The 16,503-nt window shown below is 39.9% G+C and overlaps 1 protein-coding gene across 2 annotated transcripts; it reads left to right on the forward strand.

Annotated features, from left to right (window-relative positions):
* Nucleotides 1-64: 64 nt before the first annotated feature.
* On the forward strand, nucleotides 65-8,255 carry syn1 (synapsin I). 2 transcript variants are annotated; one of them, XM_054610561.1, is made up of 13 exons: nucleotides 65-959; nucleotides 1,976-2,033; nucleotides 3,042-3,133; nucleotides 3,299-3,455; nucleotides 3,569-3,658; nucleotides 4,239-4,301; nucleotides 4,405-4,547; nucleotides 4,649-4,723; nucleotides 4,814-4,916; nucleotides 4,999-5,136; nucleotides 5,842-5,911; nucleotides 6,033-6,528; nucleotides 7,648-8,255. In XM_054610561.1, exons 1-13 carry the CDS (start codon nucleotides 598-600, stop codon nucleotides 7,781-7,783), a joined length of 1,983 nt encoding a protein of 660 aa, XP_054466536.1. In that variant the 5' UTR covers nucleotides 65-597; the 3' UTR covers nucleotides 7,784-8,255. The 2 variants fall into 2 exon arrangements, with proteins under 2 accessions (XP_054466536.1, XP_054466537.1); XM_054610562.1 differs by having other exon boundaries at nucleotides 7,686-8,255.
* Nucleotides 8,256-16,503: the final 8,248 nt, after the last annotated feature.

The raw sequence follows: 16,503 nt of genomic DNA on the forward strand, positions 1-16,503 counted from the left end.
AGGGAGGACGGCGGTGATGCTGGAAGGATTGTAAGATCTCATTTCACAGGTTCGAGCCCGATGCACCGTTTATCCTACTGCACAGAGGACATGAGAGTAACCTATATTTAGATTTCCTGTGAGAGATAATAATTAGGCATCATCACCTCATCCTTGGGGCGGATCAGGTTGGATACACTCCAAGGTAGGTAGGCTTCATCGTGCCTTGATATGACGGTGTTATAGTGGTTGCTTTGATAGGTGGGGTTTATTTACGCTATCTAACACATATACATGTGGATATTATCTATTTCGTTTGAAGCAATTGCATGGAGCATTATTTCCCCCAGCTTTTATCAATAGGATGCGTGATTGCTTTACCTCAAGCTTTACTGTCACGATTCCTTTCGACTATAATTAGATATTCAAAATCTGCACCCAATTGATAACACAAGACTTGCTTCTCTTTAGGTATCACTGATCCCCGCCCCCTGTATAAGGGAAAGTAGCCTAGTCATTCCGTTTTTTTTTTTTTACTGAACACCAAGTTGCAAGTCGCATCCAGTTGGAGGATATCTGGACACCTCTCTCTCTCCATCACGTTAGAAGGTCTCCATCATGAACTACCTGCGTCGACGCCTCTCGGACAGCAATTTCATGTCCAACCTGCCCAATGGCTACATGACGGATCTCCAACGCCCCGACGCGCCGCAGCAAAGCCCCGCAGTGTCGCCCGGCCCGACGGAGAGGCGGCAGTCCACCAGCCAGCCGCAGCCGCAGCCGCAGCCGCCGCAGCAGCAGCAGCAGCAGCAGCAGCAGCAAACTGGAGGTGGAGGCTCAGGCTTCTTCTCCTCCATATCAAATGCTGTCAAACAGACCACAGCTGCTGCGGCTGCGACCTTATCTGAGGCAGCTGACCGGGCAGGAGTCTCCAGCAGCGCCAAGATCCTCCTGGTTATCGATGACCAGCAGACCGACTGGTAAGAGCAGTGCGCATTGCCTGCGCGGTGCCCCCTCGTCTAGACCAAAAAAAATGTGTGGCAGACCGTGGGTTGCAGTGGCCTAGCATCTAGAAGGTCATATGATTCACCCAGTGCTGTGAGATATATCACGCGTAACAGCCGTGGGCTTGGCTCAAACCTGCAACGCCGTGCACATGTGTTTGTGTAGTGATAGTGCCATGGCAAACGAGCAACAGTTTGCCATGGCACCATGTGTTAAATGCTTAACATTAGGGGCCGATGCACCGGGTGTGGGCTAATGTCACAGTGATGATGCAGGTATTTTCAAGTGGAGTGGATGTAAGAAGAAATGGTGCAAAAGAAAAATGCATGCATCAGGTTAGTCAAGCCTCCTCAACAGTGTGCATAATGCATGCTTGTTTGAGATTTGCCCACACAGCCAAGGTGATAAAACACTGCACTCACCAAAATGACACCCTAGGTGATAATTTAACTATATGTATATCTGTGCATCTGTGCATCACCATCACCATCAAAACCAGTCCATCCCACAGTACAGAGGCCCTGCTGTTCTCACAACCTTTCACAACATGTAGGAGGTGTGGTTATTTATACTTCATAGGGTGGATGTAAAAGGCATGACCAGTATTCATTTCATGTTATCTCCTTGTGCATCAGGTATGTAAAGTAATGTTACATAGGCATCTTAATTTAGCTTTACATTTATGTTGCGTGGGGCCTTCAGGCCTAATCCTGATGAATTGCCAGCAATTAGTAACAGTATGTAGCAGTATGTATGCAACATACTGCTACTAACAGATTACTTTATATGTGGAGAAATAGCATTTTGTTCCATTGAATTCAGTTTTATTTATGTATTTGACATAACTCTTTCATTGGTAATTTCTGAAATGTTCTGCAAATGCTTGAGAAAATGTCAGCTGTCAATTACAGGAAGAGTTGGCTAAATTAAATTCATGTTTTGTGTCTGAATACAAATAACAATTGGACTCAAATCTTTATTTCACATGCAGGGTAAAGGTCTTCAGAGGAAGAAAGGTGCATAATGAATTTGACATCAAGGTGGAACAGGTAGGTTTTACACATTACTATTTTCCCTACTCTGTGTTAGTGTCCATCTTTACCACTTATTAGGAGGACAGAGAACACATAAAATAACTGGACGGGTTGAGATAAACCAGTCTATCCTCGTTACAAAACTATAAACTTCAGTTAGAGAAATGTTACAAAGCCCTGCCCATATCGTGCATAATTGTCTCCCCTTTGATCCTATTTTGGTTTTATATCTTTATTTTTTGAGCCAGTGACACCTCTAAGTTCCTTGGTGAGTCATTTTGTTGGGTAAATATCTCTGATATATATTTGCATATTAGGTGAACTCATCAACAACAGGCCCTGATACTAACATAATGATCTGTGGTTTCTTCAATAAATAACAGATGCATCATCCAGTACAATGGGAGCTATAATTGTGTTTATAGACAGCCCTTAGAATTATGAATGCCCCAGAGTATTGTTAGCAGAAGGGGCAGCTCTATTCATCCCACACGACTCTCTTGACATCTGATAAGGAGAAACATATAGTTTGTTCCGCACATGCCTCCAGAAAGTAGTTGTGAGTAAAGCAAAGATTTTATTGTAGTCTCTTATAGAAATAAATTTGTTGTTTGTATGGTCTAGTAATTTTGGTAAATCTGTGAATAGTAATGTATAGCCTTGTAAAAATATATTATTATTATTATTATTATTATTATTATTATTATTAACATTATTATTATTATTATTAAACACAGTGTGTGTCAGTGGTTGCTTATGCTGTAATCCACCAGGACAACCTAATAGTTAGTAAATCTTTTCCGCTGCCTGAGGCATTTTCCTACCTTTCTGTTGGTCCCTCAACTTCATGTTGCCCTGGCATTTCCATTATTTCCCCTGTGGCCTCTTAACAGGTAGAACACACTCATATGAAGTCTGCCATCTTATAATTGCACCCTGTTCAACAAGGCTCATGTTGAATAGGTGACAAGTCATTCACTATCCTGCTGCTGTGATCGTGTTTTTTTCTTCTTCTTCTTTTAGGCAGAATTCTCTGAAATTAGCCTGGTGGTGAACTCCACTGGCACTTACAATGTGGACATTGATGCAATCAGGAATGGGCATAAGGTTACTAAGTAAGTACTCTGCAAAATATTTCTAGTTAGGAAAGTTTGAAAGTGCTGCTGCAAATTCGAGGTCAAGGTGCTGAAATTCCGCTATACCAGGAATGGAAGTGCCTCATAACTGTTCAGTTTGTCATGCAATGCAGTTTAATATTTTGCTAATGTCCTCTCGCCCAGATCCCTTAAGCCAGACTTTGTGCTGATCAGACAGCATGCCTTCAGCATGGACAAGAATGGAGACCACCGGAACATAGTGATTGGACTGCAGTATGCTGGACTGCCAAGTGTTAACTCTTTGCACTCTGTCTACAATTTCTGTGACAAACCCTGGGTGGCAAGTATTATTTATTAATTAATTTGAAACCATATTACACAATTATATCTGCATAGATATATAAAACTTTTGAATTACAAATGCTCTCTCCTAAACATTTGTGGCCATTTCAGTTTGCTCAGATGTCTAGACTTTCCAAGCAACTGGGCTCAGAGGAGTTCCCTCTGATAGAGCAGGTTTACTACCCAAACCACAAGGAAATGGTGAGTTCTTTGCCATCTGCTCTCCTTCTCTCTCTCTCTCTCCTCCCCCTTTACACTTTTGCTGATTAGTATGTCTTAACGCTGAAGCCTTAAGGAGACACACACAGAAACAGATCATCCCTCTGCACGGCCCATTTCCCATTTTAGGAGGGTAATTCACTTCCATGTCAATATTCCATTCCATGTAGCAGCTGAGACCAATCAATCAATCAATCAATCAATCAATCAATCAATCAATCAATCAATCAATCAATCAATCAATCAATGTCTTGGTTTTTTCCATTTTCTGGTAGAGGCAGAGTTTTTGATTATTCGTCTGCCAAGTCAGTGACATTACAGTTCCACCGAGTCTGTTGCTGCAGAGCAGTCATCTCCACCCCTGCAGTCACAGGCTGACAGTACTGGGCTGACTTTCAAGCCATCAATAGGAATCAGAATCTCCTGCAGAAATATAGGAGGGATGCTGTATGTGACTTCTGTTTGACAGAAATGCATAAAAAAATAGTGTTTTAGGGATTAGAGTGGTATTATGAAGTAAATTTATGATAAATCTGAGTATGTGCTGATTCTCCTGTTACAGATTACCTCCCCCTGCTTTCCTGTAGTGGTAAAGATGGGCCATGCTCACTCAGGAATGGGAAAGGTAGTACTGGAGTGCTCAAGTGTTTAATCAATTCAATGTAAACACAATATTTCTTGGACCAATATATGCCAGTATATTTATATTTTGACCTTTGCTACTCTAGGTGAAAGTCGACAATCAATATGATTTTCAAGATATTGCCAGTGTTGTGGCACTGACCAAGACTTATGCCACATCCGAGCCCTTCATTGATGCAAAGTATGATGTCCGCATCCAGAAGATCGGCAGCCATTACAAAGCTTACATGTAAGTTTCAGATTACTGCCAAAGTGCCAACACACCGGTACATTATTATAACAAATGAAATTGCTTAAATAGGATAATCATTTTAAAATTCTAATTTACAGGAGAACATCAATTTCTGGCAACTGGAAAACCAACACTGGCTCATCTATGCTTGAGCAGGTGGCCATGTCAGACAAGTAAGAGCTCATACATGCAGAGAAGATGAGATTGTGAGTCCTATAATGTCTCACTGTTCTAAAATAGATCTGTTCGACATGTTATTGCAGGTACAGATTGTGGGTGGACTCTTGTGCTGACATCTTTGGAGGGTTGGATATCTGTGCTGTGGAGGCTCTCCATGGTAAAGATGGCAAGGACTACATTATAGAGGTACTAAAAGGCAGTTTAATCATATCAACAGAATATTTGTCTGTGATCATAAGGGAAATCAATTAAATCCATGGATTTTTAGGTTGATGACTGTTCGATGCCACTGATTGGAGACCAGCAGGACGAGGATCGTGTTCAGATTGCAGAGCTGGTGATTTCTAAGATGAACCAGGCTGTTCCACGCACTTTGAGCTCTTCCACAGCAGGGCAGCCTGCACAGGTGCTCAAACCACATATACTATTTTTTTGATCCAGTAATCTTTTACCTGTCTTTATTTTCCACACTTTTATTAATAATAAATGTCAAGTTAAGTCTGTTTTTATTTAGCGTGCACAGTTAGACACAAGGTTTCGAAGAACATTAGAATATTATGAGATAACATACGTACAATGCACTGTACTGCATACATGTAAAGACTATGACTATGAGAAACAGATAATGAGTTTTTATGGAGACCAAACTCACGGTAATTGGTGGAACCATCCATTGGTGGAACCATTGTAAAAGACAGCAAAGTCCAGACCCTGTACAAGTTACAAATATTGAAGAATTCAGTTTTTAAGAATAAACAAATATCATTATATTATATCATATTTCTTTATCATTCTGATTCTAAGGTAATGTCTGAAAGTAGATGTCTATGCCTTCCTGGACCAGTACGTAATACAACTCAGTCTTATAGTTTTTTCAGGTTTTCTGAGGTATCAAACAAACTGTTGCAAGGACATCAGGCTTAAATGGTGCAAAGAATTTAGTGTCATCAGCATAGAAGTGGAGAGTTATGTCATATTTGTGGGTAATCAAGAGACAAAAAATAGAATAGTAACGGGCCAAGCAGTTGTTTTTCTACCTTTCGCTAATTTTCTATCTTTTTTGATTGATGCACATTTACTCTCTGTCCTTTAACCCCTGTGTGTATTTTAGAAAGCAGTGTCTCCTCAGCCTGTCTCACAGCCCAAAGTACCACAGGCTCAACAGCGCCCATCACCTCAGGGTAAGAACTTGGAAGTTAAATGATATAGTTTATTTTTGTCTAGAAAACATCCCTTTTTAATTTCAAGGCTAGGCAAGGATACTAGGAAAGTATTTTCAGGTGATTTGTTTTTCTCCTGTAGGTGGTCCTCAGCAAAGTCCCCCATCTCAGCAGCGCCCACAGCCTCAAGGCCAACCTCCTGCACAGGTCCAACAATCTGCTGTAAACCCAGCAACCGGGGACCCCAGTGCTCAGGCTAAGGCTAACCAACCACCTGCAGCCCAGCCACGGCCGCCAGGTCAGGGAGCCCCTCAAGGCCAGAGACCTACTTCTGGTCAGGGTTCTCCTCAGCGAAGCCAGGGAGGTTCACCCCAAGCTCAGAGGCAGCAGTCTGTCTCCCAGCAGAAAACTCAACAGAGGCCTGCACAGCCTCCTAGACAGCAGTCCCTGGGGGGGGCGCCGCAACAGAGGGCTCCCGGCCAGCAAGGTCGCCCTGGAGGACCAACCACCCAGCAGCCCCGACCTGCTGCTCAAGGCCATGGGGGCCCAGGAGGACGACCCCCGCTGCAGCAAAAGCCTCAGCCCCCGAACAAGCCCAGTCAGGACAACCCGGCTATGGGCGGTTCTCCACAACTAAAGTAAGTAAGTGTATATGATACAGGATTGTGGATCAGTTTCCTCTTATTGTTTAAAAAGTAAACCTTACAGCTGATCGGTCTTACTTTTTGCCTGCATTTGGATATGCATGCCACATGGGAAATCTATTCATGCACTTTTTTTGACAAATGATCCGCTTGAATGTGCATGATTTATTGATTCTTACATTTTCAGTCCTTCAGGAGCAGTTTCACAAAACATAACATTCCAGATTGCCTGTTGAGATTTTCATACATTAAAACAAAAACAAGCTGAAGCTGGCTTGCAGTTGTTCATAACCACAATGAATCTATCACATTTGTCACAATTCATATTCTAGGACACAGGTTAACAAATTCAAAAAGAATGTAATCAGTCATTTAAAACTTCTTCGGTTGATGTGCTGTTATATGAAGCATTCATTCATTAAAGAAATAAACATTTTGCCATTTTAATTTAGATAATTCTTGATTTAACAATTAAAATCTGCAACATTATTCTCATATCATTGAAAGTAATTTTAAAATTTTTATGCAGATTCACATTTAGTCACAAAATTTAAATTGAGACAACACTGATAACTCTAAGCAATCTGAGACCTTTACATTAAACATAAAAAATAGACAATAGTTCAGATATTGTTGCAAATAATTGCTCTATGAATAATGTGTAATAATGTGTAAAACTGTGTGTTGCAAAAAATTAGATAAAGCTTAAATAAAAAATTTACTACCATTTACTACTACTGACAAATTATATAACTCATCTTGATATAGATGCTTTCAAAGCTGTACAAGTGCCTTTACATTTCACTGTATTTGTTGAACTCTTAAATTAAATTGAACTCTAATTATATTAGATTGCAATATGCTCTCTTGAACATCATCATCTCTTTGCATCCAGAAAAGCCATTCCCTATATCATATCAAAGCTAACTTGAAATGATAAGGCAATACTGAATGGTCATATAGAAAGCTTTTATCATTTTTTACTGAGCTTTTTTTCTCCTCCCTCTCTCTCGCTCTGACTTGCCGCGCTCCATGTCTCTTCATTCCATGGGTTTGCTGCATGACTTTAATAGCCTCTTCCTCTCCTCTATTGCCATTTTCCTCTCTTTATAGCAAGTCCCAGTCTCTTACCAATACCTTCAACATTCCAGAAACCCCAGCGCCACGAGCCAGCCTTAGCCAGGATGAGGTGAAGGCTGAAACCATACGCAATCTACGCAAATCTTTTGCCAGTCTCTTCTCAGACTGAGACGGCACAAGCCCCCCTCCTCTCCTCCTACTGACAGAACGATGGACAGGCAAACTGAAGGACAGATTCCCCCAGCAAACAACGACCAACAGGATACAATTCATGTACATTGACCATGATATGAAAATGTACACACTGCCTAAATAGTTAACACCTTTTAAAATGAACAAAAAGTAGAATACACAGTTAATTTAGGCGCTGATATCTGAAACATTCCTTGCCTCGCCTCGACACTAACAAATCCCAGAACAAAGCCTGTATATGCATGAACACTCTTACACAAAGATAAGAAACTAAACAACAAAAATACTGCTCCCACTTGTTTGTAGGTGCCGTGAAGTCATTGTGATCTTTATTTTTGCATTTTGGTCGGTTTGCTAACTAACTGAATAAATTAAGGGACTGTACAAAAATCATTTGGGAGTAGTGGAGTTCTAAATCTTATATTTTATTTTATAGCAAAAACCAAGGCCCTCCCCAGTGTTTTTTAATACTGTCAAAATTATATATATATATATATATATATATATACATTATTTATTATATATATAGCCTAACATAACAAAATACTGAATTACAACAGTTTTTATATTTGAATATAGAACTTGCTAAAACAGTTATTATATCCTCTGCATATGGCAAAATGCACCTCTATGGCACACATGAAAACCATATTTTTGTTTTACTAACTATTTTACCTATTTTTATATAATTCATTACACATAAACAACATAAAATATAACCTAGTATAGAAATGTGTGGGAAGATATAAAACAATAAAAGACCCTCCCCTGCTCTCCAAAAAAGTAAGACTACACTCTCCTCAGCAAAAATAAAAATGACAACACCCTTTTCTGAACCGTCTGCCCCAAAGTCATTTTTGTACGGTCCCTAACACAGCACAGCTGCACACATAGGATGTCCAGTGTCCAGTTAATGCTAGATCTGTTCGAGCTGTTGACCGCTCATGGTGATGTCTTGGCTGCATGTCAACAGGAGGCAATGGTCGCATTTTCCAACCCCTGACATTGGCGCTTGTAACTGTGTCGTCACATGTAGTTGAATTAGTTAGTAACGTAAACTAGTAGGTGTTGTGAGTACGTTGTTGCTGCCACTTTTCTTCCCGTTTTTTGTCGCACAAGAACAAAAGCCAGAAAGGTCTCCACCTTGAAAGCATGCCTTACACAGACAAGAACGTCAGATCAAATGGAGTTGTCTCAGGGATTTCCAATTGATTGTGACACTTGTATGTGGGTGAGGGTCTTCCATTGCAGTTTATTGTGCTTGTTTACTTATAATGAAGGAAAAGCATGCATTTTAATAAAAAATAATCTTTATATTATTTCAGATGCATTTGCACACAGAGTATACTGCAAAATTATACTTGAATACAGTGACACTGACCGATGTATGAAGTCTTTACTTTCAGGTTTATTCGTCTGCCACTTGACAAAGCAAGAACTCGTTGTTCGTACTCTGGGTTGCTGCTGTGTGTGTGACAGGTGTGGCACAGAAGGATACAGCATAGGCAGGGTTTGCATCTGTTCAGGTACAGTTAGTGAAAAATTTGATTATTTACAGACAGTGTCATTTCATATTCCCTTGATTCCAATGCAATTTAATGAAAGAGCTTCTTACTGTAATCCAGCTATTAATTTACAGTAAATTAGTGGATTGAGTCAGCTTTATTTTAGGGTTTAGCAGTGCGTTGATGCATTGTGATTTTGCACTTAAGTAACTCCAAACCTGAGTCTGTATCATACAATGCAGGAGACTTTCTGCTTTCATCTATGCCTCCAGGTTTTCAATGCATTCATAGTCCTATAAGAAGATGCTTTACAACAAAGAAATAATGTAAAGATGTAGGAATGTCAACTGGGGGCCTCAGCCCTGCAGTAGATTTAGTACTTTCTACAACCCCTCCCTCGCACTGTCAACCTTTTCTTTGATCACTACTGAAAAACGACTCTGTTTCCAGGCACTAACATGTCTTCCAGATGGAGCGATTTCCATTCGAATGTCAACGTAGTATGGCAATATCATGCTTTTTCGAGAAGACCCAATAGCCAAAAGTAAAAAGGAGCCCTGGTTCCCCTGAAGATTCTTCATGCTGCCTGTGTTTTGCGTAGCCACAGTGACCCCTTGTGCTCAATGGTGCATAAATGTGTGAATGTCGTTCTGTAACTGGTCAAACCAAATAGATGTGTCGTACAGAGCTCTGAGTGATGCAGCTTGTCACCTTTATCCCCTGCTGCTATTTGTGCTTCTTGATATTATGTGTGTCTCTAAAGTTTTTATTTCTTTATTATGTGCTTTTAATTTCAACTATTTTGTACACGCTTCTTTTTTTCTATGAGGCAGGACTATCTGGGGCTTGTACGTTTATGCATTAGTGATTCAGGGCTTCATTTTTAAATTTTACAGTGACTCAGTGTCAGTGCATGACTGTCTGATTTATCATGGCAGAGCCCAACGCCAAGAGAATCAGTAAGAGCAGCTTTGTGTAATTGTTACACTGAGTGTGTAATTTATGAAAATGAGCCATCACAATTAGCATGGATGGTTAACTTTGAAAAAATGTCAAACTGTCGCTCAGAGGCCTGTTGGCCATTATAAGACATGCCATTTGTAATGGCACCTTCTGGGATTAACAGGATGAGCTGTGACAGTGATGCAAAGAACTAGTTTTATGTATTTATGTTTTTGATATTCACAGATTGTTCTTTCTTTTTAAAAGTTTACATTATTTATGGTGGATGTATCTGACTGTGAATGTACATTCTTTTCTTTGTTACAGATAGTTTGATTGTTTTTCAAATGCATTGTATTATTATTGTGAAAAGATGAATTCTTTACAATTTTGAGTTGAACTGATTGTCAGTTGATGCCTGCCAGGTTTTAAAATGTACATCATTAATGTAAGTGCAAGAATCAAAAAGAGGTTTTTTGTCAATCAAAAAAGGAGATACTGCAAAATGCAAATCATGGTGGGTTATTGAATTAAATGTCAAAAAAATGTATTTGATGTTATATGCAATGTAGCTATATTATGTGAAAATTAGTATGTTGTTAAAACATGCACATGTCAAATAAAGTCTATGACCAACAATGAATGTTTTATTTGTTATTAACTGAATATGGAACAGTACGTTTCACTTAATTATTTCTGTACATTAAGCATGTCTGTCTGTCCTGCAGAGATTCATCCTCTGTTGTTTTTTGTATTTTTTGTGGCGTTTTTTCTTTTCAAGTTTAAGGTCAAAGAATGCAGGGTGCCGTATGTTGTACAGATTGTAAAGCACCCTAAGACAAAGATTTATAAAAAATAAAACAGTTATGACTTAACATGACATCCAGATCAAGAAATTGAAAATATAATTTTCGCTTTAGAATTGCCCGTATTAACCATCCAGGTAGGAGTTGTGCTTGATGTACTTGTGTTTTGTATTGTATGGTAGTATGCAAGTATTTAGAAAAATCTAAAATTTGAGGTCAGGAAGGAGCTGAAAACCTCTCTAAATCTTGTAAACTTTAAAACAAATAAAAGATGCTTGAAGTGCACGCTGAAAACTGTAAACTGGGCACACTTTGCTCAGCTGAACAGTGTTTTGCACATTTGTTGTAATAGCGGTCGTACTAATGTGACCACAAGGTGGTGTGGGGCTGCAGTCTGACTACCACAGCCTTCAATTCTGGACGAGATTAAACAGGTTATGTAATTCATTTTACAATGGAGTAATAACCCTTTTATGTCTGTGTGATCAGAACTATTCATTAAAATACATTACATTCATTTGGAAAATGCTTTATGACTTACAATATGTAAAATCATATTTGATAGGAACATGAGTTAGATATTAAAAACTGTAAGAGCATCTCTCTCAAACAACAAGGTAAAAACATCTTCTCTACTACAGTTAGGATTCTTATTTTATTTTTAGAAATGAGATGTTTGTATTTCACTGACTATTCAGCGATTTAACCATTATTATGTTGGTATTATTACGAGATTTTTATTGGATTATTGTCTTCTACTGTGTTATAAACGGCAAATAGGTCTTGTTTTCATTATGTCTACTGAGACATGCATTTCAATTCCATGATTTTGAGTCATAATCACACAGAAAACACAAATACCAATGTGTGAGTAATCCTATTAAACCAAACTAATCGGGCACATATGAACAACTGGCTCCCTCAATACTACTCATAATAGTTTAGCCTACCCTTTCTCTTTAGAATAATGGCCTAATTTATAGTGTTTGAGGAAAAACGAATTTATTATGTTCCAATGTCTTTTGGACTTTTGAATGCAGCAGCTGCAGCTGCAAAACGGCAATAGTATTATGCATCCTCTAGTCAAAAGAATGCCTGTGTTTCATTGTACAAATTAATGACGGCATCTACAGCTGTAACAAATACATTCAAATTATATTTTACTTTCCCTTATCCAACTTTAAAATCACTTGCCGTGTCAAAATATTTGGGCTGGCTGGTTTCATGCACTGAGGGAGAGAGCTCAATTTTAATCACCAAATGGATCAATTTATTTTTCCCTTGAAAGTTTTCATTATAGACAAAAGTGTCTGGAGTGCAAAATCCAATTTTGCGGGCAGGATGTTATATGGCAGCTCGCTCACAAAAGGTCCGTGTGGTTTTCAAAGCTGTCGGCCCTCTTGCACTTCTTATCTAGCTGCTCAGTGGGCCTTACCATTCTCTCCTTACAAATCTAGGTTTTGTTAGCAGTTCAGATGCTCATCTGATCAGGATGACGTAACTTCATGTTAAACATGTTCTGGAGGTTAATTACATTCTACTTTTTTTGACGTCTTAAAAGTCAGCATCATTTACACATACCACTTCACATTTTGATCTTTCACTAGCAAATGTGTGACTTTAATATATTAAAAGAGGAGAGCAGGCTGTTATCACTGTCTGGCAGAACTACGCCATCCATTCACAACAAAAAAACTGAAATTGTGATTTTCTCCCACTTCAGTCATGCACTTGAGGTGTAATCATTCTAATAAGACTTCTATGACTTTGCAGGTCACAAACAAAGGATTCAAGGGTATTGCCAGCAATAGTCTTGTTCTGTTACGGGAGGGGCTCTCACGACTTCTTCTCTGAGCCAGGATATTTCCAGAGCTGACCCATTTAACCAGCCCGGAGAAAGCTGCGAGCACAGGTGCATCTGGATGGCTGCAAATTGCAACCGGAATGCGTAATTACATACATTAAGTGTCAAAACCGATTTGCAAATGTAATTTGATGAGATGTGCAAACTACGCAGGATTTGAATGGGCAAGATTCCAGGCCCCGGGTACATGTCACATTTGTTTCATTCATTTCAAATACTTGAACAGAATAATTGTAAACAAGGTTTCTGAGTCATTCTTTTATGGAGGAAAAAGAAATGCTAATGTCAGTCCACAATTCAGTTGTTTTATTCAGAAATTAGATGGTATTCATTGAATGGGAAACAGTGACTGTTACAGCTATTATACATGGCCTGCAGCTTTGCACAATTAGTGCAACTCAGTACTGCTTTGCATTGTGCTGCTGTGGGATGGAGAGCGAGCGATATCCATATTTAGAAGGACCTCATTGATTCTTCCTAACCGTGGCACAAAAGATTTGTTGTCTGTCCAGTCTTGAATAGCGGGACCTTAATGACAGCCCTGCATTATAAAACCTCCTGCTGACCTCAATTGCAGTTTGAAAATCTGATGAAACTCTCCAAATGTAATATTACCGCATTCTGCTGCCATGTCATTACATAACAATATCATTGTGACAATGCACAGCCACAAATAATTCACACCATCAGGAGGCCTTGGAAAGAAACTGCACCCGCAGAGAGGCCCGTCCCTTCGTTTTTAATGCGTTTCCTCTTTAATAAAATCGCACACATGACTGAGTGATTCCTTAGCCAAAATGGCAGATGATGAAGGATGAGAGAGGAGTGTGTAGTAAAGATTTAATTAAGACTCACCATGGGATGTCTTACTGTGACTCCAGAGATCAGGACAGAAGAGTTTGTGTTTGCTCAGTGCAGCTGTGAATAATATCTACACTATTCTTACTTTGACCTACATGTACTGGGAGGAGGATCTACCCACACAAGTCTTTCTTCCTGTCTTATTTTTTACCGTGGGGCTGCCACAGGGGGCCTCCTTATGGTACACCTTATGCTAACTTTAAATTGTCAATCTCAGTTGGAGATAATCTAGGCCAGCAGAGATATCGACACTGTATGTTTCCACCGAACGTGCATTGTTTTGAAACTGCACCGTTCCATCCCTCCTGCGGTGCATTTGCAGATTGTTGAAGGTTTTAAATCACTTTTCGGCTCCCTTCATCTCATCCTAGTGACGAAATTTTTATGGTCTCCATGGAAGACTCCCATCAGCACTTTACTTCATTCCCTTTGAAATCAATTCAGTCTCTTTTGCTCCTACTCAGTGTGGGTTACCATGGATACCGCTCCCAAATGGTTTGGCTTGTACATGAATTTGTTTATGAGTGTGACTTGCAGTGGATTCGAATGTTCTTTTTTTGTGCAGCCAAAGTAAACATAATTTGCTCATTAAGCGTGAGAAAATTACATTGAAATGGTTATTCTATTCTTTTTTTATTCTTTGAGTCTCAAGAGCATTCTGTTTTGACATGGTTTCTTCAGGCAGTGATCTTTTGCAAACATTTGCACCCTTTACAACATGCCGTATCAGCTACTTGAGCACGTTAGAGAGAGTGTCTCTAACTCAAGTGCTCCCTGGAAAGGCCTTAAAATGTGATGAATATAATCTAGTCTGATCCACCAGGAATCAGAGCTATGCCAACGTGGAGCATTCAAATACTTCTCTGGCTGCATCTAAATCCTCACAGAAACGAGTGGTCTGAGTGGCATGTGCTGTATATGGACTGTCACAACTGTAAATCAAGAGAGGATTGAGTGGTTTAATTTGTTGAGAATTTAATCAGGGTTCATTTGGGATTAAGGGAAGACTGGGTGCATCTCCCACTGAGTCTTCAAATTCTCAGCTGCTGCATCTCTGAATCCACTGAATCAGAGCATCTTAATATTTTATACAGGGCATGTTAAGGTACCGTAAGATCTGAAGGAACCACCCTCATTCAGACATATGTCTATCTAAGAGGTCTAATTCTGGCTGTGTGAAATATTAACGACTGCAGGGACTGCAGACAACATTCCTAGCTGCACTGGGCATTCCTTGTGAAACGGTCCAGCTAAAATGTGTTTGCCTTAACATTGCTGTCAAATGTGTTTTCCTTGTTTCCTCTAACATGTCATTACAGTCCACAATAACCCAAGCTGATAGTTGCTTTGTATTAGCCTGCCATACTGGCTATTTTGGGCTGGACTTTGTAAGCAGTGGGGTTTGGCTGGATGCGCATCCCTGCATCTCTTATGTAATTCCCTCGAATGGTAACACAGAAATCAAAAAAGAAAGTTTGTAGAGCTTAATCTTATATAGAGTTAATTGGAGGCAACTGGAGAACTGAAGGTTGTTTACTGTGTCAGCATGAGCGCGGAGCGACAACAAAGCAGAATGTCCAGATTCGTCCTTATGGCTCATTATGGCTGATATGTCAGAGCAGCATGAAAGCTTGTCGGAGCAGTGGAGCCGTAGTGAAGACTGGTTCTGCTTTAATGTTTTTACTTTGCGGTGGTATAAACTTGATTGATCTCTGTCAGAGGGCGCTCTAATCAACAGAGGGCCATTGATTTCCTCTCCACGGAGCCTACAAGGTGCCTAAGACACCTGCTAGCAGCCAGCTGACAGACACTTATGCCTGCTAACCAACAGCTGACACAAACTGATGCCAATGCACTGTGTTGGAGAGAGGGTGAGTCACACATGCTCAGATAGATCCCACTCTCAGGGATGTTGGAAGCCGCACAATGTGAGATCCACTGTACTGTCATTCTGAATCACATCTCATACACGTGGTCTATCACAGATGGAGTCTCGGTTAGCTGTGGTGTTTTGTAACCAGGGTGCATGCAGGAAAAGTGTAGATAAAAAAACCTAGTGATCATCTACTGTGCGCAAGTAGTGTAAAGACGTGCTAATAAAAAGAGCACTGTGAAAGCTAAATATCGTTGCCCCATCAGCACAGTTTGTCTGTAGTGATTTGTATCTTCTGTGGGAGTGCTTCAGTAAGCAGTTTTCCAGCGGCAGTCACATGCTCCCGGCTGGGGCTCACAGCCAGCTGTCCCCATCATCAATCCAGACAATGCACAAGGCTGTGGAGAGGTGAGACTGTGGGGCAGATGTGTGTGGCACAGGGCAAGCTAAGATAGGCATAATGTAACTGAGTTTGAATCTTGAAAGATTGCAAACAACAAAGATGATGTGTTGTATCAAAATCCTTTTGTGTCAAGGAAGATTTACAAGAGGACATTTTCAGGTGCCAATCTGAGTGCATGTACAAGGAGCTGTTCTCCAGACTCAATGTGCAACTCAAAACAGGGCTACAAACTAGGGCACCAATTTTAAACTTTTCTGTGTCATACATGATAAATAGTTATGTGGATGTCTTTGTGTTTTGGGCTGTTGGTCGAATAAAACAAGGCGGGCATATTTTATTATGTCATCTTGACCTATGGGAAATTATAATGGCCTATTGCAATTTTCTGACGTTTTATAGACCACAAAGGCTTATCTATTACTTGTGAAAATAAGTGGTGTACG

Source organism: Anoplopoma fimbria, chromosome 13, assembly GCF_027596085.1.
Source record: "Anoplopoma fimbria isolate UVic2021 breed Golden Eagle Sablefish chromosome 13, Afim_UVic_2022, whole genome shotgun sequence".
NCBI lineage: Eukaryota > Metazoa > Chordata > Actinopteri > Perciformes > Anoplopomatidae > Anoplopoma > Anoplopoma fimbria.